This window comes from Grus americana, chromosome 10 (genome assembly GCF_028858705.1).
Source record: "Grus americana isolate bGruAme1 chromosome 10, bGruAme1.mat, whole genome shotgun sequence".
NCBI lineage: Eukaryota > Metazoa > Chordata > Aves > Gruiformes > Gruidae > Grus > Grus americana.
The window spans coordinates 20,076,196-20,100,665 of record NC_072861.1 but is presented as its reverse complement, the minus strand read 5'-3'; the positions used below and the strand labels follow the sequence as shown (position 1 = coordinate 20,100,665).

Below are 24,470 nucleotides of genomic sequence, written 5' to 3'. Positions count from 1 at the left end.
GCAACATGAAAGCACGATACTAGCCACACTGTGACCCTCCTCCTGCCCCATCCTGGCAGGGACCTAGATATCTGCTTTAAAAGTGTTAAGGTGTTTTTTGCTAACCCAGAAATCACACTTTACCCAATGCTCATGTCATGTGTGCTTTTTCAGATACAGAAATCCAGTTCAGCACTTAACTATCCTTTCCTATAAGAGGATACAGAATGTGATATGGAAATCCAGACAGAAGTTACTGGCATGGATGTGGCATGTACTAATCAGTGCTGTTCAAACATTCAGGATCCTTACTCTGTGTGTTTTCATGGTCACTGTAAGCTCTTTAGAACAGAAACCCTGTCCTTCACGTCTTTCTAAACCAGCTCACACACCTCTACAATTCCACATAATCTTACCATGTGAAGTGCACAAGCTACAGAGATAACAGGCTACCCTGTTTAGATCTCATTTTCTGTGGATTTGCATCAAATGTCAGCTACTTAAGACTGTATTCATCATGGCATTTTGTGGAACACAGTACATTCTTGTCTAAGGAAGGAATGATAACCATTTTTTAAATAAGTGAAAACCATGCAGAAATAAATATTTTCAATTAATATCTTTTAGAATGTTAATATATTGTTCTTCCAAAAAAGCCTTAAAGTATGATTTTTTGAGTCGTAACTTTAATAATTCTTAAACGTGTCTACTGATATGTCTATCATCTCATAACTTTAAGTTCTATAATGAGCAATGCTTAGCAATTAATTAGAAAGTAGGGCGCTCTACTCTAGTTCAGAGTCTCCCGTTGTTGGATTATTTCAAATATAAGGATTTAGTGACCAGCAAGTAGTTTTCCATCACTTAGAAAATGATACAATTCTAATGGAGCTCAATGCTTGAAAGAAATTCTTTATAGTAGGATAATAAGATCTTATGCCACCCTGAATATAATGACTGTAAAGTGGAAGCAATTTATTTTACTCAACATGAAATCCATTGAATTTCAACATACGACTGAAGTGTAACAGAATGGAAGTTGAAGTATGCAATCGCTACAATCAGATCTTTCGAAGAAAGATGACTTTTCTAAAATAGCATTTATGCAGCCTTTTGGCTGCTGTCCGGATTTGGCATACCTAAGTTGTTTTCATTTCATAAAGTTGAATAGCTTGCAAATCAGATACCTATTATGCGACAAACTCACAGCAAAATAACCTGTGATACAGCTGTGGAAAATAGGTACCATCTACCTGAATCACCAATTATAAATCTTTATCTACATGAGGGCAATATTCCCTGAACCATATCCCAGTTTTGAGTCCCTTCTATGACTGTATTGTCCAGCAAGTCAGGAAGTCTGTGTAGGCTTGTCTGCTTGACTTGGGGATCCTGCAGACACACTCACAACTGCTACTGCTATAAAAACTGAAATGTTTTTTAAAAAGATGTATTGCTATAAAATGTATGTTACAATGTAGAATGTTTCCAACCCTATCTCAAGTTAATTAGTATGGAAAGAAAAACAAGAGTATTTTACTGCAGAACATTTTAATTAAGCTCTGGCTTTAGAGGGTTTTTTCTGCCTTTAATTCTACAGCACTTTTATTTGGTGGTGGCATTCTCCTGAAGTCGAGGTTGAGACCATCAGAGGAAGTATTGGTCTTAGGTAGTATTTCCTTCCCGAGGCACAGAAGCGCCACGCAAGTGCCGCACTACCGCAAACATATCAATCCTATTGGATCAAAACCCTTCACAATCTTACAGCAGTCTGAAACAGGCAACTGTGATAGCTCTTGTTAAACAGTCTACAGCAGTATGCTGGTCATCTTGTAAATAAAGATTTGTCAGCTTTTATATGCAGTCATAGGACAGGGGCTTTAGATCTGAAAGGTTGCTAAGTTAAAAAACCAACCAAACCAAACCCCCAAGAACTTCAGACTATGCTTTGTTCCGTAAGGTGTTTTTCTTCCTAAATGAAATCCCAGTGTAATTTCCTGTATAATTACCCTTGATGCAATCCTGCCATTGGAGTTTCCCTCAAGGGAAAGAGCTTTGGGTAGACAATGGTAAACATGGGCTGGCTGCAGCGGTGGCAGTGTCCCAAGGGACAGTGCAGCAATTCCAAGAGGCTTTTGGGTAGTGAGATTGGAGTCAGAAAGTTCAAATCTAGAGAAGAAAAGAAGCAAAAAAGGCTTGTAACAAAACAATTGCATGATAAAGTAAACCACAAGCAGCATGATCCATGAACAATTCAGAAAATGAGCTGTCTCACATTCTTAAGACTTTGTCAAAAGAGCAGCAAGGTAAGACAAATTACCACAATTAGGGTGAAGCACATGGTGCTTTCCATGTATAAGCTCAAAAAGTTAGTTAAATGTATAAGTTTAGCATTTGTGGGTATAAAATTAACTGGGCCCAAATACCCAGATGAAAATATTATAGCTCAAGCAAATAATAAACCCCAGTAATATATCATAAAGCATTTTTAGACACAAAGATGATCTAGACAGGTCTTTAGTAATTAATACAAAAATCTGAAAAGGACATGAGCAGTATTTTACTAAAATATTTCAGCAACCAATCCAGCAGGATAGCTAAGCTCACTGAAAAGCCCAAACTCCACCATCAGCAAAAAGGGATCTGAAATATTTAGAATAACTTGAAATACAGTCCAGCCCAGCATAATTCTCACAGGTCCAACCCAAGAGACCACTCTAAAAAGATCAATACATTCATAATCTCTTAAGTGTGCCCCCACAGTTTACAAGATGCCATCATTTTCACCAAAAAGGACTCCAGGGTCATTTCATAGGAAAGAGCAATCATTTTCTCAGGCTTGGCCCACGCCACTTAGTGTTTTATAAATTAAAACCAACATGCTAATCTCCATCTAGAAAATGAGAGACAGCCAAGACAGGTGAATGAGTTTAGGTGCTGAGTAATCAAGACAAGATGCAGTACCTGATAAATCAGTTTTGCGATATCACACTAGTTTCAGCTTTCAAACACTGTAAGGTTTAACCCCAAACACAATGTACCATGACAGCCTTAACTGAGACAACAAGCGTGACGAATAGTACATTTGCGTCAGAAAGAAAAGGTCACATTCTGTAGCTGAGCAAAGATAGAGGAAAAGTAGCCGAGTTGCTTCTGTCATACTTACCTAGCAGCAGCCAAATGTTTAACAGCACCCTTGAAACTGCAAATTTAGGCAGTGATAGATCAAATCTGCTATTTTAATCATATGTGCCACCTGCTTCCCCAACACACCATTATCTTACACCTGTCTGAACTATGCATTACTCCTGCCTCATAGAAACATGTGTAACATGTATCACCAGTGGCAATGCACATAGTCTTTAATAAGGTCACTCAGAATAAGATATATATGTGTATCTAAATATATAAAAAGACTACACAGTACAGTGTAGCAAACTAGAAGTAGGCAAGTAATGAAAAAGATAGTGAAACTTTTTTTTTTTTTTAACGTTCTGCACCTTGGCTGCAACCGTATGTAATCCTCACGGCCTTGTAGAGACCATCTACAAACCATTTCTTAAACTGATTTTGCAATGCTATCTTGCTATTCCCTAACCAAATTTCACCAGCATCTTCAGGAACCACATTCACACAGTCATATTCCAGAAATTAACATGCAAGTCACAACTGGGTGACAAAAGTAGTGACCGATGATTTAAAAGATCTTGTATCTGACATTCTCAAACTCCTTTTCAAAGACTAGAATTTTGCAAATCAAAATGAAACAGCATCCATCATTGTATAATTTTAGTACAGCTGATATCCTGATAGCAAACAAATAAATACCTCCCCTCTTCCCTCATATGCAGAAATATCAAAAATAGAAAAATGCAAACTGGTCAATTAATATGTTCTCTGTGTCACTAAATCCGTTCTCCACAAAACGGTTTCCTATGAACACAGACTTATGTGTTTATCCCACTCATGAAGCTTCTTCCCTTCAGTGTATTTGCTGCAGACCTTGTACGCTTTTCCTGGCAAAACAGTAGTTCAGCAGTTATGATTTCCTCCTGTGGCCATGGTACAAGTGACCCTTTACCATAACCCTCCAACCTTCCCATTGTGACTCCCTACCTTTCTGCTTTCTAGTTTCACTTCCAAAGGCGATGAACAGGGGAGATTCATAGTACATCTAAATCTGACAAAATCTGAATTTGCAGGTTATCATCAGATATTGCTAACTCATGTGACTGCATGATGCATAACCATATGAGCCAAGGGCCACTTTACAGCAAAGAGTCTGAATTGGGGCAGAACTAAAACAGCTCAGCTGTCATGCCGTACTGAAATGGCCAAGGGCTACTAGCATTTCTTTTGCCTTATGTATAACAAGTCTGCCAGTTTAGGAGTGTGCTGCCTGGCAAGAAGTTGCATTGTTGGGTGATGCATCTAATCTTGCCTCAGGAACTGTATTCCTCATCTCCTATTTCCATTAAAGTTTCTCCTGCAAAAAAACATCCTTCTTTATACAGTCCTCAAGAAAGAAACCATTTGTAAGCACCGCTCAACCTTAGAAATAGTCTTTGGATCTCTGGGGTTTTTGTATCAGACATTTTTGTTCTAATACAGCATTTCAAACATAATTAAATAAATTAAATAAAATAAAATAAATAAATAAATAAGATTAAATAAATCTTTAAAAATATTATTCCTTGCCCAGCTCCTTGAAGAGCTATTTGAAATGTTCCTATCACTGCCGGAAAAGCACTTTCACTCTTTCTGTAATCTGAAAAATACAGAAATTTCATACCTTTTAAAAACCTGTAGTAGGTGTTATAGAGGGTCCTCATGGCCAGTTCTTGCAAAGGCAGCACATGATCTGTTTCTGTCCCTATAGACTTCACCTCTGCTGGCAGGAACACAGTTAACGGGCCCGATGAAAAAGAGAGTAGTTTCACCTCTGAAACTTGAATTGGAGAACCACAGCTAGAAGGACACAAGACATTTAGAAAGTGGTTAGGAAAAAAAAAGTGCCACTTTATGGGGAAACCCATATGACCAACCCAATGTATGCCTGATACTGTTCTTCAGTGCAGCACCCTTCAAAGATTCCTTGCAGAGTACAATATCTGTTGACATACATTTTCTATAGATCCCACCTTCTGTGACGTGCTAGTCATGGGACATCTGGATCTCTTTACTTATCAACTAGCATTCAAAAGCTGGAGAAATGAAAACACAGTCCAAAGGAGGTGAAGGATGTGCAGTACACATCCCTTAGTTTGCCACCGTGCTAATCGCTTTTAGCCTCTGAATGCCATTATTACTAAACATTATACATAGAGGAGCAGTTTCACACCTAACAGTTGGCTTCCTGTGTGTCTTGGATCAACTAGTTGAGAATGGTAGTGGATTTCTCAACTATAGTATGGGACGCAAGCTACAACCACCAAAAATATCATTTAAGTGCCACTGGGTGATTCTGTACTATACTTTTCCCCATCCACAGAGTTCCCTTGGAAGGTATGGGGGGGTGGGTGAAGGAAAAAATAAAAAGAACAGCCTAAGCTGTAGTGGGAAAAGTAAGTCTACTAACCTTGTCCTTCCCAAATCACACAAGGAAAAGGAAGGTTATTTGGATTCAAGGAGAGAAACTTAGCTTGTAGTAAAAATAATAACTCTTTACACGATCCCTGTTGCAAGCTATCATACCAAAGAGACACGCATAGGAAAATTCTACTAAGAGGTTAGGAAAGTCAACAGGGGAATCAGAATTGTTTATGACAACTTAAATTTGAAGCCAAGAGCAACTTGTTAGGGCCAGTCCTAACAAATGGAACAGAAACACAAATTTGTCAGCCTTCCCAGATATTGGACCTAAAACTGAGGTAACTACACTCAACCTTATCAGATGTGAAAGAAATCTCATAGTACTTCTCTGATAACAAAGAATCTCATTTCTTCTGATTAAAGGAAAAACAGCCCAGAGAAACAGGCAAAAAAGAGCAGCAGCAAACAGCAAGTCAATAAGCCTCTTGTTAAATATTTAATACTTTCCCACAAACCATTAATGGGGTTAAAATATAATTGGGAATTCAGAGATCCAATATTCCAACAATCCATTCCCCACCAATCCATACCCAATGAGTCAGCTATCACAACAAATAAACCTATAATGTATTTTCAAGCTTATTAACCCCTTACTAGCCTAGCTAGAAGACATACCCAGAAGCTCACTACAGTTTCTGCAGTTCAGAGCTGGGCCATTTGGTCTACTCTACATAAAGGGTGAGGCTCTTAATGCCTGACCACAACACTGAAAAACAAAGTAAACAAGCAAAACAGACCATCAAGAGGAATAATCTAAGAGATATACACCCTTAAAACAGGATGGATTAGGGAATGAATCTAAACCTATGAGTAATATTGGGTGTGGGAACAAAGAATTTAAAAAACCCACATAAAATCCAGGGAGGTTAAAAAGTGGAATAGAGGATGGTCTATCTAGCTGGAAAAAATGGAGCTGCAGAACAACCCTGGTGAATAAATAACTGGGGAAAAAAAATCTGGGACCACCTATTGGCTGTCTTCAACAAGGCTGACAGATACCTAGCTGGAGACTATGAAATCCAATCTGCAAAAAATAAGATCAAAATTTATTTTGAGTGCTGAGATCATCACCTCTTACATAAAAGACTTTTTCAGTCAGACTGACTGCAGGATTCCCAGACAGAGATTCATTACTTACACAATGCAATTTATATTCTATTTTCAGGAATCTAGCTTTATGTTAGTAATAGCAGCATGTCAGGTTTTATTCTCCAGTGGATGACCAGACAGAGCACTAAAGCCTGGATCTTCAACTCTTGCCTGACCCACGAAACCCTTCCACTGATTACTAATGCTTTCTTGGAAAGAACACAGAAATTCTTCCCATGACCATTATTCCACGATTTTTACATCACTCAGCATATTATCAAATAAAACCTTTGGTTTCTTAATAACATATATAAGTCCTCTTCTTATGTTGAAAGTTTTCCTTAAAAATAATCTATAATGTTTCAAGATGGTTTCACAACATCAAGACAAATACCTGTTTGGTACAGAAATACAAATATTATTTTGCTTACTAAAGATATTTTTTAATTCTTCATTATCAAGGAGAAAAATTATCATCATTTTTTATTCCACAGAAGTATTAAAAGAATTAATTTCATCACAACACTTGCAAATTTTTTTGTCTCTTCTATAGTAGATTCATAATACTCTCCATCAGAGATACTAGCAGCTAGCGTCATCAGCAGTGTACACGTAATGACAGCAAAAAGAACTGGTAAGATCTTCACAAAAGGTCAGTGCAAAGATAAAATTATTTTGACCGAGTATAAAATAAGGACTTAAAATGTCAAAAAAATAAAAATAAAGACATGGTTGTTTAAGATCACCTGAAATAGGCAAGACAATTGGACTAAACTTGCTGGACCATTTCCTGCATTATCAGTAGTGGGTTTGGTCACAATCAATACAGTTCTATTACCGTTAGGGTCAATTTAATGTCTTGTCTTACTATTTACAATCAGTTCTGAAAGAACAAAGACTAGAAGTTATTTTTCCCTGAAAAACACAATTAGTAGAAGCTTGAGGCTGCACACAGTTCAGCAGAATTATAATCCAACTGCAAGTATTTAAATATCACACAGCCAGCTGACATGGGAATATTAGAAAAACCTTAAAATGCCAAGACTCAGCATCTCGCATTTTGCAGTAGAGTGCAGGCTGTAGAGAGGGAATTTATATTTAATGCAAGATTTGCTGAGAGCGAGCATACCAGAAATTTATAATTAGATGGTAATGGGGGCAATCCTATTCTGATCAGTTTTACACCAGTAAGGCTCCATTCATCAGTGGTGCTGATCCTAACTTATGCTAGTGTCAGTGCAGAGAGAATTAAACCAGTGTCCTAGACAGATCACTTTTTTCTCACATCCCAACCACAAACATGAGACAGCCTAGGGTATTTTTAACATGCACATGTAAAAATATACCTGTCAATCCATAATTCCTAAAAAAAGTTACTTAGTTTAGTTAGTAGGTACCAAGACCTACAAGAAGCTGATACTGGGATGTAAAATGAGTGAAGGAGCTGCATGTGACATTCCAAGACACGGCCCATAATTTACAGAAATATGAGAACTTAAGAACTAGAGAGAAGCTGCGACGCTTTAAAAAATACTTTGTTCCTTCTTTAGTTCTGGAAATTCTGTGAAGCCTACATTTTTGCCAACCTTTAAATGCAGCTAGGATTCAGCTTTAGGCCTTACATTATCATTCAAAATTCCTTCAGAATAACTGCACTCACTGTCTGCTACAGCTTAATACTAAAATACTGAAAGTCAGCAATTAACACAGAAGATTTGTTACAAAAATAAAACAGAACTGGGAGCTGCTGTAATCCCCTCAAAGTAATATCAGTTCTGAATCAATCACACACAAAAAAATCGGTTGTATCATACAAGCAGATATTTATGAGAAATTTTACAAGGAACAGGTATGCAAGAGATCTGAATTAATTCATACCTACCCGCTGCAACCAATGACTTTATTATACAGATAAGATGGGAGGCCTTTCAGATGAATATTGTTATCCACATAAACATACTGTAGCTCCCGAGAACGACCTAAATCTGGGTTTAGAAAACAAGAAAAAAGTCAGTGGGAGAAGGGATGACATAGTGACAATTACAAGCAAAGCAATTCTCTTTAATTATAAATAAGGTAATCGGACTCAATATAACCAAACATAAATTAGTACTTCTTAGTTGTAAAATTTCAGCCAATGATTTTATTATGGATGAGCTGAAAAGCTGTTTAGAAAATAGCATTTAAAATTACTAAACCAAAACAAAATCCCTTTTCAGTACCCCTGAAAATCCTATTATAAATAATTAAATTTTAACATTGACAAACTCCAAAGTCAGTTTGAAAAAACAAAGGGACAATTGATTTCAAATTGACAGTGCATACTTGAAGTTCATAAGGTCAAACCTGCTTTCATTAACTGGCCTCGTGTCACTGAAATCACAGCTTCACTATCTTTGGTAAAGTGGTAAAGATATAAACAAGAATGTGGTCCGTCCCACTCTTTCTTTTCTCAAGGAAGAGATACTTGTATGATTACATTAGCCATAACCAAATACAACCAGTAATCATTCAGAAACAAGTCTGTGTGATGCAGCAGACAACAGAATACAAGAAAATATAGAAGCATTAAACTGCAGAATATTATACAACTAAAGATGTGGCTAGAAGATCAATACATCTGAAGGCGTGCTGCTTACATTATTTCTGTTAAAATATTCATGGGTGGCAGTCAAAAGAAGCAAGTACAGCGTGTTTAAGCAATACCTTCACGGAGTATAAGTATATTAACATACCTCCAGATAGGAGCATATAGGCAGAGAATAATTTTATTTTGTTTAAAAAATTAAAGTGGGAAAATGGAGGAAAATTAAAAGGGAAAATTTAGGCTTGTAGGAAAAATTCTTGGAAACAAGAATTTTGCTTATCAGCAAGATCTAGTCAGTGGTAAAACTGTCTACTATCAAAAGAAGTAAAAAACATGCTAATGTGAGACACTTAAAAAGACAAACCAAACAGCGAACAAAAAAAGAACAGTCTAAAAGAGTTTTGAACCGGCAAGAAAGCTGACATGTAGATCTTCGGGGCCCATTTCATCTGTAGCTCCTATGCCATTGAAGGCCATACTGGCTTAGGAAAACACATATGTGTTTAATACAGAGCACAAACCAAGCAACAATGTTTGAAAGCCTCGTGGCCTGGGAGGGGATAGCTGCAACCCAGACAAACTGCATTATAAATAAATAAATAAATCTGTATGCCTCTCAACTTCTTAAACTTTTATGAGTATGTTATAGAAACTAAGCAAGATAAACAAGCATTTGGCTGAATCAGCCACACTGCAAGATGATACTAGTATCGACTAATTCTGATTTCCCATCTTTATCAACTGTCAATTACCTTGGTTGGCATAAAGATAAGGATAACCGGAGAAATTCACATAGCTTCTGTCCCTTTTGTAATTATGGTCAAGAACAGAATAAAAATTAAAGCTATTTCAATGATATTTATACTCAGAAATTCTACCTGGAACAATGATCTCTTATCATTCCCTACTATGAGAATAGGTAATACAATTCCTTTATTATTGAATAGTTTTATTGTACACAAGAGCTCTGGATACCACTTAGTGCAGATAAAGCAAACAATGTTTTGAGTGATCCCCCAAACATTTGGCCATGTTAAAGTATACTGAACACCTTCAGCTGTCACCCACTTAAATGGCAGTTGTAAGCGCCAGAAACCTTAAAAGCTCACGCTGAGGAGCTTCAGAGGGTGTCCCATTATCAAATCTCTGATATAAAGAACAAGTTATGATAGCAACAGAAAACAGATAGATCCATTTTCTGAAATAAAAATGTTAACATAGAAAACTTGGTTTGTTGTTTGGTTTTGATTTGGTTTTTTTTTTTTTTTCTTTTAATACAAGTCTTTACACTGCAGTCTTCAGAGGTTTCAGGGACCATAATCTGGGCTTTGTTCAAACCGGAGTCACTGGACATCAGGGGACACTTCCAACCATCACAACTCTTCTTTGACCCTGTCCCAAAGACATTCTAGTTTGCAGAGCTATCCACTGCATCCATCAACTGTCCTGTCGCAAGAAGCAAGTACAAATATCTCTGCTGACTGATGGCCACTGCTGTGAGATGCTGCTGAGCATTGTTCAGTGCTAACACCTCAAAAAAGATGATTTATTTTAGCTCAGTATTGCAGGGCTGAAAATAGTTTAGTAAAGTTCTGAGATATTTTTAGATGAAACAAAAACACTGTTATCTTAGAATGAATAAAAATATTGCAATACTGAGGCACTATAACACCATAAAATATTGTAAGGCTGGAAAAAAAAATCAGCCAATAAAATTAAAAGCAGATAGCGTGTGCATGGCACACCTAATGCTGAGAGAATATCGCTTCATGTTGCAGAAACCAATTATACTAAGAAGAGCAGAAAACTATGGGTTGCTGGGGTAGCTTGAATGTGCTACTGTTTAACTTATTAATTTAGAGAATGGAAGAAAATTTTTTAAAGAGGCTCATCTTGCTCATTTCTACACAGATGTATGCAAATGGGCTGAAAATCAGGCAAGTCAAAAAAAGCCCTAAAGCTGTTCTTTTCATATGCATTGAAGGAGGAGTTACGCTGCATCTCATCTCTTCCCTCTGTCTTTATCTTATGCTATGTTTAGATTCTAAGTTCTGAGTTGACTGCATTTCCTAGGTAATTAAAGCAAATTTTTGGATGTTAGACAAAATATCTCAGTAGGAAAAATTCAATTCCCAAAGCCAAATAGCCTGTAACTATAAATGTTCCTTTGATATAGTTTCTTTGCATTAAATAACCAAGTATCTTGTAGTCACCAAAAGATTTTTTTTTCCAGTTTCAAGCACTATCCATAAAGTTTAAATTTAAATAAATCGTCACTTAAAAAAGCTCTTTGTATCCCATCCACATTAATTTTCATGTCTTATATCAGTCAACAAATATTGTTAAAAGTTCTCTAAAAAACACGCTTCTGAAGAACGTTGTAAAATAAGGAAGCTGCCCATCTATGAAAAGGCTAAAGCTACAAAGAAGGTTTTCATGTGGCTTTTGCAAGCACTGTACTGTGTCTAAAACATTTCCACTTTCCTCCTTCCAGGCTCGCAGATCAAAGACCTTTCTCCCAGAAATGACCAAATGCCATGAGTCCTGAACAAACCCCAATTCTATTTTTTTTTTCCTTTTCCCTTTTTTTTCCCCCCTTCTTTTTCTCTCTCTTTTTTTTTTTTTTTTTTTTAACCTCAGGGCCCTGGCATATGCATTCCACATGGCTGAAGATGGAACAAAAGCTCTTGTGTGTCTGCACTGATGCTCTTTTAACCATACTGTGAGGGCAAGGACACAAAACCAGCATATACTGAGGTAGAATGAGACCTTTGTTTACTGTGCACTGATAATTACTAGACCCATTTTCTAAACAAAAAGTGCACATAAACCCTCAATAAAGTGATATAACACTGAATATTTGCTGTCATAACTTCCCCTGTGCTGCCAGTACACTTGAGAATTTATGGCCTATTTTAATTATATTTGTACTTTACTACATAAATCTTTTTTATTTTTGCAGTGTCATCAGATTCAAATTTCTGCTTGCAATGGAATTTGTTTTCAGGCATTGGAGCATTTGCTAATGGTAAAATTTTAATGTTAAATTTCTGTCAAAGGATAATTTACAATCTAAGTAGATTGATATAAAATGATCAATAGTTCCACCTACCATTCAAGAACAGAATTCCTAAGACAATTTATCAGGGCAACATGAAAACCACCGTGACAGTAACAGGGCTGTCCAGGATGCAGTTTCCCATTTAACTTACACATACAATTTGGGGTTTTTTTGTTTGATTGTGTTTTTTAATAAATTTATTAGAAAGGCCCAAAGGCTCAGGTCCACTCAGTCTTGTTTCTTTGAATATAAATTAGAATATTCAACAGCTGAAAAATAATAATTTAAAAAAAACCCAACTGAATATACAAGAATTAAGTGTTTTCTGCAGAACAAATGACTAATTCACTATTGTTTATCCATCTGTTTATGTACCAGTTCTGGAAGTCAGAGAGTGGCATCAGGTATTTTTATTGTACTTTGTAAAATTGATTAATGGCATTATACTTTTTTTTCTTAAGATGCACGTGGTCATAAACTTAAAAGAATGTACAGGACAAAAAACTGCATAGTACCTATCCAGCAGTGCTGTGAAATTGCTGTGCTACTGCTGGAATAAATCTTACACCTATCAGTCTAGGAACAGGAAAATGCAGATTTCCATTACACTTAACAAGAGCCTCTACTGGCAGCTACAAGGGACATACTTAGCTGAGGAAGAGTGGATTCTTTGGCATAGAAGATGTCAACCACTGTATGAAATAAATAAAGTAAATCACACTTTAAAAAGCATTAAGCAATATGTTCCAAACCTATTTCTTCTAACATGGACATGTCTAATAAAAAACCATAAAAACCCCAACATTCTGTCAGGAGATGAATAAAAGGTCTGCTTTTCAACTGACTCAACTCTCTAATTGAAAAAAAAATTGTTTGACAATTCTTGCTTGAATATCACTTGTAGATATTTGTACAGTATCTTTCACTGTTATTTAACCTTCTTAGTCATTAACTAGTAAAGTGAAGTTGGATGTAAGAGTACACACAAAAAAACACCATTAGCCAACATGTGCAGTTAGCAGAAATAATGCTACAATTATGCCTTAACTTCAGTAATACTCCAAGAAAAATATTTTCCCATACAACAGCAGATAGATTTAATCTTTTTGCTTTTCAGTACACTAACTCTTCTACTTCATTTCATCACATCTTGACCACTCTGAAGCCTTCTGATTCTTCAGAGGAAGGATTAAACATTTACATTTATACTGTGGTGCTTTTCCTCTGAACTCTAGGATTTATGATTCAGTTTCATATCCACAGATAGCAAATTATCTCCAAATGTTCACCAGTGAGTCACTATTAAGAACTACTGAACAAGGTCAATTGACAGTCTTTGATGTTTCCCATTATTTTAAAAGTTCCTTTTGAATGTTTTGAATTTGAGTCTAAAAATAAAGAAAAAAGAAGGTGTGTCATTATATTAGAGATTTATTTCCTGCTTTTGAACTTAAAACACTTCAGCAGATCTATGGCTCATCCAGGTCATAGCTCACCTCCCAGATAAGCAACTAGTGCAAAAGTAGCAAAAACTGTCACCCTTTAATATTTCACATCTCATCGTGCTGAACAGCATCTTATTTTTGCAAAATTAAAAAGATTCAACGTCCTGTCTCATGAAATAGAGTGACAAATATTTGCCAAAACAGGGGAAGTTACTTTGCTTGTTTTAGTTAGTACTGTAGCATCTGGATGATGCATCCTGGAACTCATTTTCTCGTTTATATCATGACATATGTTGAGACATAACTAAAACACTATGTCCGGAGACATTATTTGCACTTACTCTCCAGTAATATAAGCTAAGGTGCTAAGAAAATCAGAAAGACTGTAAACTTCTTTAAAGACTAAATTGCTAGTACTGGAAAAATTAAGTTAAACCTATACAAGGTAATTAATTTAAAATTATTATCTCATTTTTAGCCACCTCAATTTTCAGCTTCTTTTCAATGCGATTATCATAACTTCATCTGCACCTAATTAACACCAAACTCTGTATTCTAGAAAAACTATTAATGGCTATTCAAATGACATGACAGATCTACACATGTGTCTATATTTCTGCAGAGATTAGCCCGTGGCAGGGCTAAAAAAGTAACAAACATGTGGAAGAGGACTTGCTTTTCCCAAACAGAATATACAGTCCACACTTAATGACGACACAACTAACTACTTCCCACAACAAACCACCACACACTGACTGCACTTCCTACTCTTGAGGACCTGCTTCTACACTCCCAAACTTCAAAATAGTTGAGAAAAAGGCAGCTAAATTCTTTTTTGGGCTACTACTGTGGAAGTTTTGATGGATGCTTATACACAGCACAAACTAAACCTTCACTACATTATGCAGTGCTGACATTCCTAATGATAAAAAATAATTTCTGTGGAGTTACTGGGATTCCACAGCAACTTTTAAACCCCAGCTGAAGAATCTTAGTCAAATCATCAGATCCAAACAGAAACAGATCATTACCCAAAGTGGTGGAACTCAGATTACATGGTACTATATTTAAACACAACATCATTTAAATTCCCCTCCCTCCCCACCCCCCCCTTAGCTAAAAATAAAGCAAATTTGATAGCTGACCTATTACTTTAAAACAGACATGAAACCTTAACCTGCATTTTTTTTTGTTTATTAACATATTTTCCAACAATATGATCACTGTGACAACTCCATAAATGGAGTTTGTAGAGACCACCAAAGAAGATCACTTGTTGCATATTTTTTTTTTCTTTTCTTTTTGGGACAGAAAGTTTGTTTTCCTGTCTCTTCTCCAACCCACCCCAGCCCAATGATGGTGGTGACTCACCAAGTGGCAAAAACGCAAGGCGGTTTCCAGCCATGGAGAGCTCATTGAGGCTTGGTAGTTGGCACAGGTGGCGGGGCACATACCACAGGTGGTTTCGGTCTGCAGTCAAGTACTGCAGAGAAAGGCACATATGCAGCCTTTCAGGTAATGTTATCAAACGATTGGTTGAGATGTCCAGTGTTTGCAGCTCCCTCAGGTCTCCAACCTCTACAATCCAAACAAGAGGCATTGAGAATTATTAATATAACTATTTTAACAAACAAGACCACAAAAAAAATCTCTCTCATAAATCAAAAACAAAGCTCATCAGTTAGCTGTGCTGTTTTTCTCTTAGGATACTGTTCCATCAATCAGTGCTCAGAACTAATACTAATGATCTCCATCATCATATTTCAAATCTTTCTGATGGGGAACAGTTACCAGTTAGAGAATACATTTAAATATGAGATCTCTCAAGATAGAACATTCCTGATTTGTGACAATTAGTACTGGCAAAAATATCAAGCAGTTTCCTGGTCCTAAATCAGAACTAGGAAAAAAGAAAAACAAACCAAACCAACAAACCCCATTACATAGCTTGCTGTTATTAACAGTGTTTTGCATGACCCCAAACACATGCAAATTCAAATTAATTTTAAAACCATTTGAGGATGCAATTCTTATATTCACCCTTCTGAAGATTCTCTTGCCAGGAGACTTACAAATACATGAACAGCACTTCTTGCTTAGTGACAGTTGTTCACCAAGCATGCTTAGGAAGAACAGCTCTGTCTTCATAATACAATTCAAAAGAGTTAGTTTAAAGTAGAAAAGAAATTTCTTAATAACCTGTAAGTTATCTTCCTACCATATAACATAACAATATACTACAGTAAGTTCTAACCTATAATTGCAATAATTACAGCTTGAAGAGATAAATACATTAAGCAGCTCTACATGTTATCTCATTGTTTATTTAGTTGTTCTTTTACAGTTACTCTAAAAATTGGATAATTAAATTATTTTCCCCAAACATGGGAAAACTGTAAACAGTTTTGCTTTGTTTTTAAATACTTTACAGCAATGGAACCAACTCATGAAGTGCTTGGTGCCCCTAATTCTTACTGCAGTTTTCAGCATCCTGCAGAGCCAAATGTACTTTGCTCTCGGCTGAATGAAACCAGCTCTTGCATCTGATCGCTGCTAAAACAAGATTCACTAGAATTTTCTACACTGAAAACACCAGACATTCTACACAATCCACAATCTGCACAATTTACAGCTCTATCACGCATATTTTTTTTAAAGATATAAATAGGGTAACACTGTTTAAGTTAAAGCTAAACAGAACCTGTTGTGCCCTCAAGCTCTCACTGCAGCAGGAGCTAGAAAATTTGCTGTTCCCTGAGCTCTGAGCTTGCACCTTGTACACTACAGGCAGAGAAGAAACCAAAACACTAGGTTAATTTCAGGCTGTCTTCTACACAATGGGAAAAAGAAATGGCAAATCTGAAGCTTTCAACACTGAAAAAATGAAAAGGAAAAAAAAGGAAGTTATAATTCAGTTTTAAGGATTTTCACAAAAGTACTAATTAAACAAAATGTGCGTTCACATTTAAAAGGAGTTTCTGCCATGCTGCAAACTATCCCAGCATTAACTACAATAAAGAATCAACGACATAGTATATACATCCTTTTATAAAATATTACTGACAGAGGCAGCTGCTACACACAGATGACCACATTCTTCAAACCTCCTAGTTTTGATGACAACAGGAATCATAAGCTTTACTTAAAAAGCTTTTTTTTTTTAGTATAAGATTGAAAATGAATGGCAAAAGCAAAATAATCACTACTAAATAGCAAAAGGCTACTGTGCACAAGAACTGCAGAAGAACTCATTTTTAAAGAGTTTTATATTCATCACAAACAAAGCCATATGCTTGAAAACAGTGACAGGAAAAGAGCCACCTACATTCAGCCAAACCACTGACCACATGCAGTCAATAATAGGCCTAGCTATTTTCATGCACTAACCTTTTTCTCTGCCACTAAAAACAGTTTTCTAATTCAGTTTAGGTCCCAAATCCCATAAATGTTACGGTTGGCAAAGCTGGCGGAGTTTCAAAGGCATTGCTAGAATGATATGTTTCAAATCTAAGAGGAAATAAAAGTATTCTCACTTTATCCTTCATCCAAAAAACACATACTTGCCCAAAACTTCATCCTCTCTACCTTAATCTTCCAATGCATACCAGATGTAAACATCCACTTATAACGTACAGTGCCATATGTTACAGAAACACCCACCGACCCATGATGAAGTTAAAAGTAAGCCAAACAACTTGAAGTGCCATCAGATTAAAGACATAACCCCCAGACTCCCCACAGTAGTGTTGAAAGCTCATTTTGAAGAACATGCTCAGGCATTTACTAATGACACTAAATTGGTTTCAATCTCATTAATGCAAAGGAAAACAATAAAGAGGAATAATACAAAATATAAACAGTCCATTAATAAGTTTTTCAGGCTTTTAGTTACTAAATACTATTATCTGTGCTTTAAATTTTTGCAACATAAATACTGAAGGATGCCTCGGATAACAAACACAGTGAAAGACTTACAAATCTCTTTCTTGCTATCACTTCATCAAGCACTAAGACACACATGAGAGGATGATTTTGGAAATTTCAGGCAGTCCCAGAAAAGAAAATAGGTATTCCTAAATAAAAAGATCTGACAAAAAAGGGACTTTTATTCAGAGATCCCTGCTCCCTCCCCGCTCCAAGGATAGGAGAGACAAGCATTATACATCACCGTTAAACCACAGTGAGGAGTTCCAATTAAATTTAAATTAAATTCATAAATGTATAATTTGAAATTTACATTAGGTCTAGGATTAACACTATCAAAATCAACATGGTAAAGCACTGAGCCCCATTTTGATATCAGAAGCCAGAAAAAAAAAAAATTCCTCGGTAGCTTTGCTAAACCTCTAACTCAAAAAGACTCGAGTCCAAACATGAAGTTCCTCTGCCTGTTCTTGGACCCAAGCTTTTCAGCAGTGTCCATCTGCACAGATTACTGCCTTCACATATAGCTGGGCAATTCTGTGGCTTGGCCATATGGTACAAATGTGTTCATGGTATAGTACACAAAGTGGCTGACAGACTGTAAATCCACACACTACCTTACTTCACAGAAACTTAAACACAGGATTATACCCAGAGTCCTGCCTACAGCCCTCTGAAGGTAGTTTCAGTGACACAGATGTACATATAAATGCTTCAGACTGTATTCTAGAACTGCCAGCAATTGAGTAATTAATGAATCTTTTTCATCCTTGATAATATGAAGATTCAGAAGTGATTACTGTTGCTCCAACAAGCAGCTTTTACATTCATGGTAATAGCTTTCCCAGCCATTTGGAGAACGGGACAAGTGAACTGTCATCATATGCATTTGGGTTTTCAAAAGAAAAACTGCCAATGAGGTTTGTTTCTCAACACAAAGAGAAAAGAAACATCAGAATACCTTTTTTAAAAAAAAGTGAAACCTTGAAACAATTTCAGGAAATTTCCAAAATTATTTGCCTTCTAACAAAACTGATTGTATTTGTATAAACATACCTATCATCAGGAAAAAAAGAAAAAAAAATCTATTTCTGATTCAGGTGGTTTAAATGCCATTTTTAAAATTTAATTCCCATGGTTTTACACGAAGGGAAAAAAACCCAAAAACATCTGGAAGTCAGCAGCCTATACAACATACAATAAGTGCCAAAGGCAATTCAAACTTCCTTAACCTTCTGGGGGTACAGGCCTCACCAGCTGCATAACTCAAAAATAACTAACAGTTTTCTTTACATTTCAAGAGCAATCCCATCTTTCCCTGTTGGGCCATAACCCAAAATTTCATCCAAAGATATATGAAACACATATACAATTGGATTTGAGTGTATTTAAATCAAACGCTATCTGAGTCTTTCTATCCAAGTAAAGGAAAAAAGGGGACAGGAAAGGGCTACAGACCTACCTGCATGAGAATGCACCTCAAAGCAGGATATTAAGAGAAAGCAGAGAACCTACAAGGAATGGAAAAAGGGACTGATCAGCAAAGAGAGCTGGCACATAGAGGTCAGGCCGCAGAAGTTAAATGAAAACTGCCAGGAGGTCAGGAAAATGGGAACTCAGACAAACAAAAGGTTTCTCAACAAGAAATAAAGAGCAAGAAATGAAGAACTGGTGTCAACAAGGGGTAGAAATTAGGAGGACAGACCAAATATTAAATTAGTGTTTTGCATCATTTTTTCCTGTAAGAATAACGCTGTGTATGAGGACAGAGACAGAATACCTCAGGGGAACAAGGACAAAGCACTGAAAATCACCACATCCATTACTAAAATGAAATGAGGCTGCTTAAAAAAATTTCCATCCCAGAATACTGAAAAAAAATGGGTTATACATCAAAATTGCAAACTCAGGCATAAGGATTCTCAATGAGTAAGACATTTTCTGGGATAGCTGCCTGGGGTTGGAAAAGAAATGTAGAACCTGTGTTCAGAAAAGCCCTATTAATGTGAACTCAGCGCTCTTCAGTATAACAACTGTTCTAAGGGAAGAGCAACCAAGAGAAACCAGTGACTGGAACATAAATAGAGAACAGAATGAAAATGCAACCCAGATCTTTCCAAATGTAAGTCACGCTATACTGGCGTATCTTTCTTTGATGACATTTCTTGGTTATATTACTAGTGGTGTTGTTCCTCAAGGGTCTACTTTGTTTAAAATTTCCATTTTGTACCTTGGTAAAAAACCAAATCAAACCGAAAAAAATCCCCAAACAACTAGGTTTTGGTTTGCTGTTTACACAAGCATTTAAAGTACTGGTAACATGGTAAAGAACAAAATTATCATACAGGAAGAAAAGCAAGAACTTTTAGTCTTACATGATTGAAACGGAATGAAAAATAACAGAAAATAAGCATGATAAGAAGATGCTGCAAGTCAGGCCTCTGCTTGAAACACCGAAGGAAGAGAGGGACTGTGTATTCTGGTTCACTAAGGGTAATGAACCACCTGTGAAAATAAGGCATTTTCTATATATAGCCAGCATTTTATTACAAGCAAGAAAGTATGTTAATATAACTTTGTATTGTAGGCAATAATGACTGTCTTGCTATTATTATACAAACATTTACACCCAACATCCTGCTACCAAGGGGTTCTAACAGAGGCGATCCTCTCTCTTGCCTGCCATCTACTCAGCAATCTCAGCAGCACGTCCCTGTTCCAACGCTGCAGCGCTCTGTACTAAAAATCTTTGCTACAGAGTAATGTTTTCCAGCTTGTGATACCCGGAGGGACACACTCTCAGAAATCCCTACAGAATCCAGCACTGTGATGACTGGCTGCGATTGTGAAGCACTGGACTTCATGCACCCAGAGATCCCTCACTACCCTGGGGTCTGAAAATAAAGTTGGTTGCTTCAGGAAAAAACAGAAGGTACTCAAAGTGGCTACCATACTTCACCCTTGAAATACTGTTTTAATCAACTTCCATGAACCTGAGGACAAGATACGTTTTCCTATTAGGCCTGTAAAACCACGCAATGGTGAGCAAAAGGTGTTTGAAGTCTTTCATACTTAAAAAGCTCATTACTTGTCCCATTAGAAAAAAATGCAAGTCTCTATACATGCCTGTGAATTTGAATTGTGATACTATTATCGGTTTAAAACTGTATTTGACAGGAAATATAAGTTTAAATCACTATGAGCTTGAGGGAAAAGATCTCCTTTAGATCTGCTCTGGGATGTCTCAGGAGGACTTAAATAGATTTTAAGATGGTTAAAACAAATTAAATAGCCTGTTACATATTACATTACATTTGCTGTCCTACCATGCAGCTCACATTTCATAGCCTATAAAAATTAAATTTGCTAGCACAAATTGGCACTTATGATAGACCTGTGCCATCTTCAAACAAGGAAGTTTGACCATAACCGAAAATTGGTATCATTAGATTTAAGGAAGAGAAAGGGGGAGGCAAATTGAATCACATTTACATTTTGACACTGTTGTATGCAGATCTTTTACTGTATTTAGTGAGCTTGAAAAATGTTCTGTTTCTCAAGCCTAACAGAACAGAAGATGATATTTTCCCATGTATCCTAATATTTGCTCAATATTTTAAGAGAAAAGAGAAAAAAAAGAGGGACTGGAAGAGGTGTTGTGATACTGCAGGAACTATTTTATGAATAATCTGTTTTTAAATAAGGTGCTCAATATGAGTTCAAACTCTTAAAAATCCTATGAAAAAAGCGCCTCAATCCCAGCTGAGCAAACTCGAATCTATTACTTTTAAAGCAATACTTATGGTTGCATTTCACACAAATATCTTGGCTAGAAAGAACAGAGGAAAAGATTTTTCTGGGGCAAGATTGTCTTTATGAATGAACAGAGTCATGTAAGTAACACCTCGAAGATGTTCCCACTTCTCAGTTTCACCTACTTCAGCCATAAACTATATTGACTCTTCTGCAAAACACTTAAGCAGCAGACAAAACCTAAAACCAAGTGAAAAATACATACTTCTGCTGCATATACCCAAATAGAATCTTTTTTTCTCAACCTTGCTAAATGTCACACACAAATTTAGTACCAAACCTTATTTATTTTGTACCATCATTCACAAGCAAAGGTGAGAAAAGTAGCTTTCTGAAGTCCAATCTTGCTAAACTGTAATTTTAGTTCAGCTAAAAATGTCTGAAAATGGACATCAGGCATGAGGGTCTCATTAAGTCAAACTCTTCTAAAGGTCAGTGGTTCTCCATCTGTTACCACAATTAAACTTAAGTTAACAAAACTGGCAGGGTGCTGTATTTCATGGGTCCACCACTCTGCTTTCCTCAGCATCAGCACTGAAGCACCAAAGTGCACAGATCTACTCTACTTCCCCTCAATGCAGGTTTGGAATTCCATTTTCTTCCATTATTTGATGGTCTCCAGTGACAAGTTAGAACAAATCAGATGATACAAATACCAGAAACTAACATACATGAGAAAAGTGGAAAAGGTGGATAAAAGGGCAAGAGGAATAGAGAGGGGGAAAAAATTGTTTATGCACAAAGGTAACTCAAGGCCATGAAATGATCAGGTTTGCTGGGGTTTTTGGTTTGGTTTGGGGTTTTTTGTTTGTTTGGGGTTTTGTTGGTGGGTTGGGGTTTTTTTGTTTGTGTTTTCAGAAGACAACCTGTCCTTTCATTTTGTTCTAGTGTATTCTGCCTAGTACTTTACTGCCCCACAGCAAGGTACTGTTGCTACACAAATAAGCAATAGATGTGAAATGAATATATTATATGGTTTTATTAAATGATATCCCAGATTTTGGATAGAGGAGCCAAAATGAAGTGTGGAGAGACAGAATGGTACTTTGTCAAGTATATTGCATGAAAAAATTCTGCTAGCACCTTACAGAAAAGTCTCTTATTTAGGAAGTGAAGTGCTTTTGCTGTTGTCTTTCCTTTGAGGAGCAGCTGTTTTCCTTTTACTGGGTGTTCCTGGGTGGTGTGAACATAAACAAATGTGACATGAATAAAGGATGAGACCTGTTATGTTTCTCTTGTTTTGTTTATGTCTTACCATCTTTACGGCTGCACATCATCTGCAATTCACTGTGCACTAATATCAATACATGGAAAGGTGTGTGTGGGGGGGTGGGGGTAGGAGAAGCTTTCCAGAAAAACTTTGTGCATAAAATAAAGACCTAAAGACTTGAACTCGAGACACAGCCATCTCTAGGTGGCTAGCATAAGTGCCCTGCTTTAAGTACAACAAACCAGCAATCACCTAAACCTAAGGCAAATGAAATGAGCATCCTAAAGAGAGATTAAGGATAACTCAGGAAGACACAGAGACAGGGCCAGTCCTGGCTATAAATGCTTGTATAGCTTTTTCCTTTCTTCTTCTTCAAAGGAAAAACTCGAGATCAACACCACGGACTGGTGTCTCTGACAAACATAGATTAGTAGCTCCTAACCCATTACTAGTATCCAAATAATCCAAGCAAAGACCTATCTGTTGTGACAGTTGCTATCAACTGTTTCCAACCAACTGGAAAAAGAGATACATCTTTCCTCCTTTCCTTGAGGTGGGTGGGTTTTTTTTTCTTCCTCTCCAATAAGTAACTAAATGCATAACAAAAGAAAGCAATAGGTCCAGGTTAGATTTTCATCTTTCAGTGGAAAAGTATTATGCTATATCAAGCCAAGTTACGCTCACTTATCTTACTATTCGGAGATACCAAAAGAACCCTCTTCCCTGAAGGTAAACTCTGTCTCCATAACAAAAAAATGCAACTATAAATTTGAGGGGGGTGAGGGAAAGGAAAATGACCAAAAGAAGATCTTTAGTTTAGAACACAATTACAGCACTGGAGTCACCATATTTGTTTTTCAAAGGAATGCTAATGGATGGGATTGTCTTAACAGAAGCCCTATGAAAATAAGAGTTCTTCCAGACCACTGGAAGTTACTACAAATTGCTACAGTAGTTACAGCGGAAGGACTGGCTGAACATTCACGGGAAATATTCCCACCATAATAGAGGTGCATCCTTCTCAAATGTAAACTATGGGTACAGATGCCTTTTACTAGCAGCGGTAACAGGACCTTCTCTTGCTCCTCCTCGCTTGCCCAGCTCGTTTGTGCTGAGCAGTCTGTGTGGCCACCCAGCAGACTGGCCAATTCACCAGCTGAGAAGGGCAGGCAGGAGCTACTATAATGATGTGGTTACTACTGAGAAAACAGCATGGACCAACTATTAACAGTTTCTAGCTAAAATTATCACCAAAAAAGAACACATCTGACTTCAAACAATACTAACACTGTCCTCATTTTCAAAACACCGAAAGCAACTGCAAGCCTTATCTTAATCAGTGGAAGATACTACTGTTTAGTGTTTCAAATCAGCACAAAGTAGACAAGCAAGGCTTGCAATTATACTACAAACTCCCCACTCAGTCATTCTGAATTGCATTCCTTTAGCAACATAAATAAGTAGTCTTAGTCCATAAAGCTCTCAAACATTAAATAATTACCAACTGGAGTATACTTGCAGTTGCTTGGTATCAAAGCCTTCCATAAAGAATGACAATTTAATGCAGATTTGGACAATGCTAAGTTAAGCACAGGCCTTTATTTTAAATACCACCGCAATAAAATTAAGAGAACTGAAATACAGGTATCAAACTCTGTGCATGTGACGTGAACCACAGGAAAGTTAATCTCACATAATACCTCCAGTTCTCCACATTCTCTTTAAATGCTTTTTCCATTTAGATTTAGTGTCAGTAAATGATGCATTTTA

At 36.7% G+C, this 24,470-nt stretch overlaps 1 protein-coding gene across 3 annotated transcripts in view; it reads right to left on the bottom strand.

Annotated features, from left to right (window-relative positions):
* LRRC28 (leucine rich repeat containing 28) overlaps positions 1–24,470 on the bottom strand; it is a 54,011-nt gene that overhangs the window by 5,036 nt on the left and 24,505 nt on the right. For 2 of the 3 annotated variants that reach the window (XM_054836649.1, XM_054836648.1), the window contains 5 exons: positions 15,125–15,331; positions 12,956–13,000; positions 8,543–8,645; positions 4,772–4,947; positions 1,989–2,148 (listed from right to left, as the gene is read on the bottom strand). In XM_054836649.1, coding sequence (XP_054692624.1) covers positions 1,989–2,148; positions 4,772–4,947; positions 8,543–8,645; positions 12,956–13,000; positions 15,125–15,331 — 691 coding nt within the window. The remainder of the gene's footprint in view (positions 1–1,988; positions 2,149–4,771; positions 4,948–8,542; positions 8,646–12,955; positions 13,001–15,124; positions 15,332–24,470) is intronic. The other variant, XM_054836651.1, reaches the window with a different exon arrangement.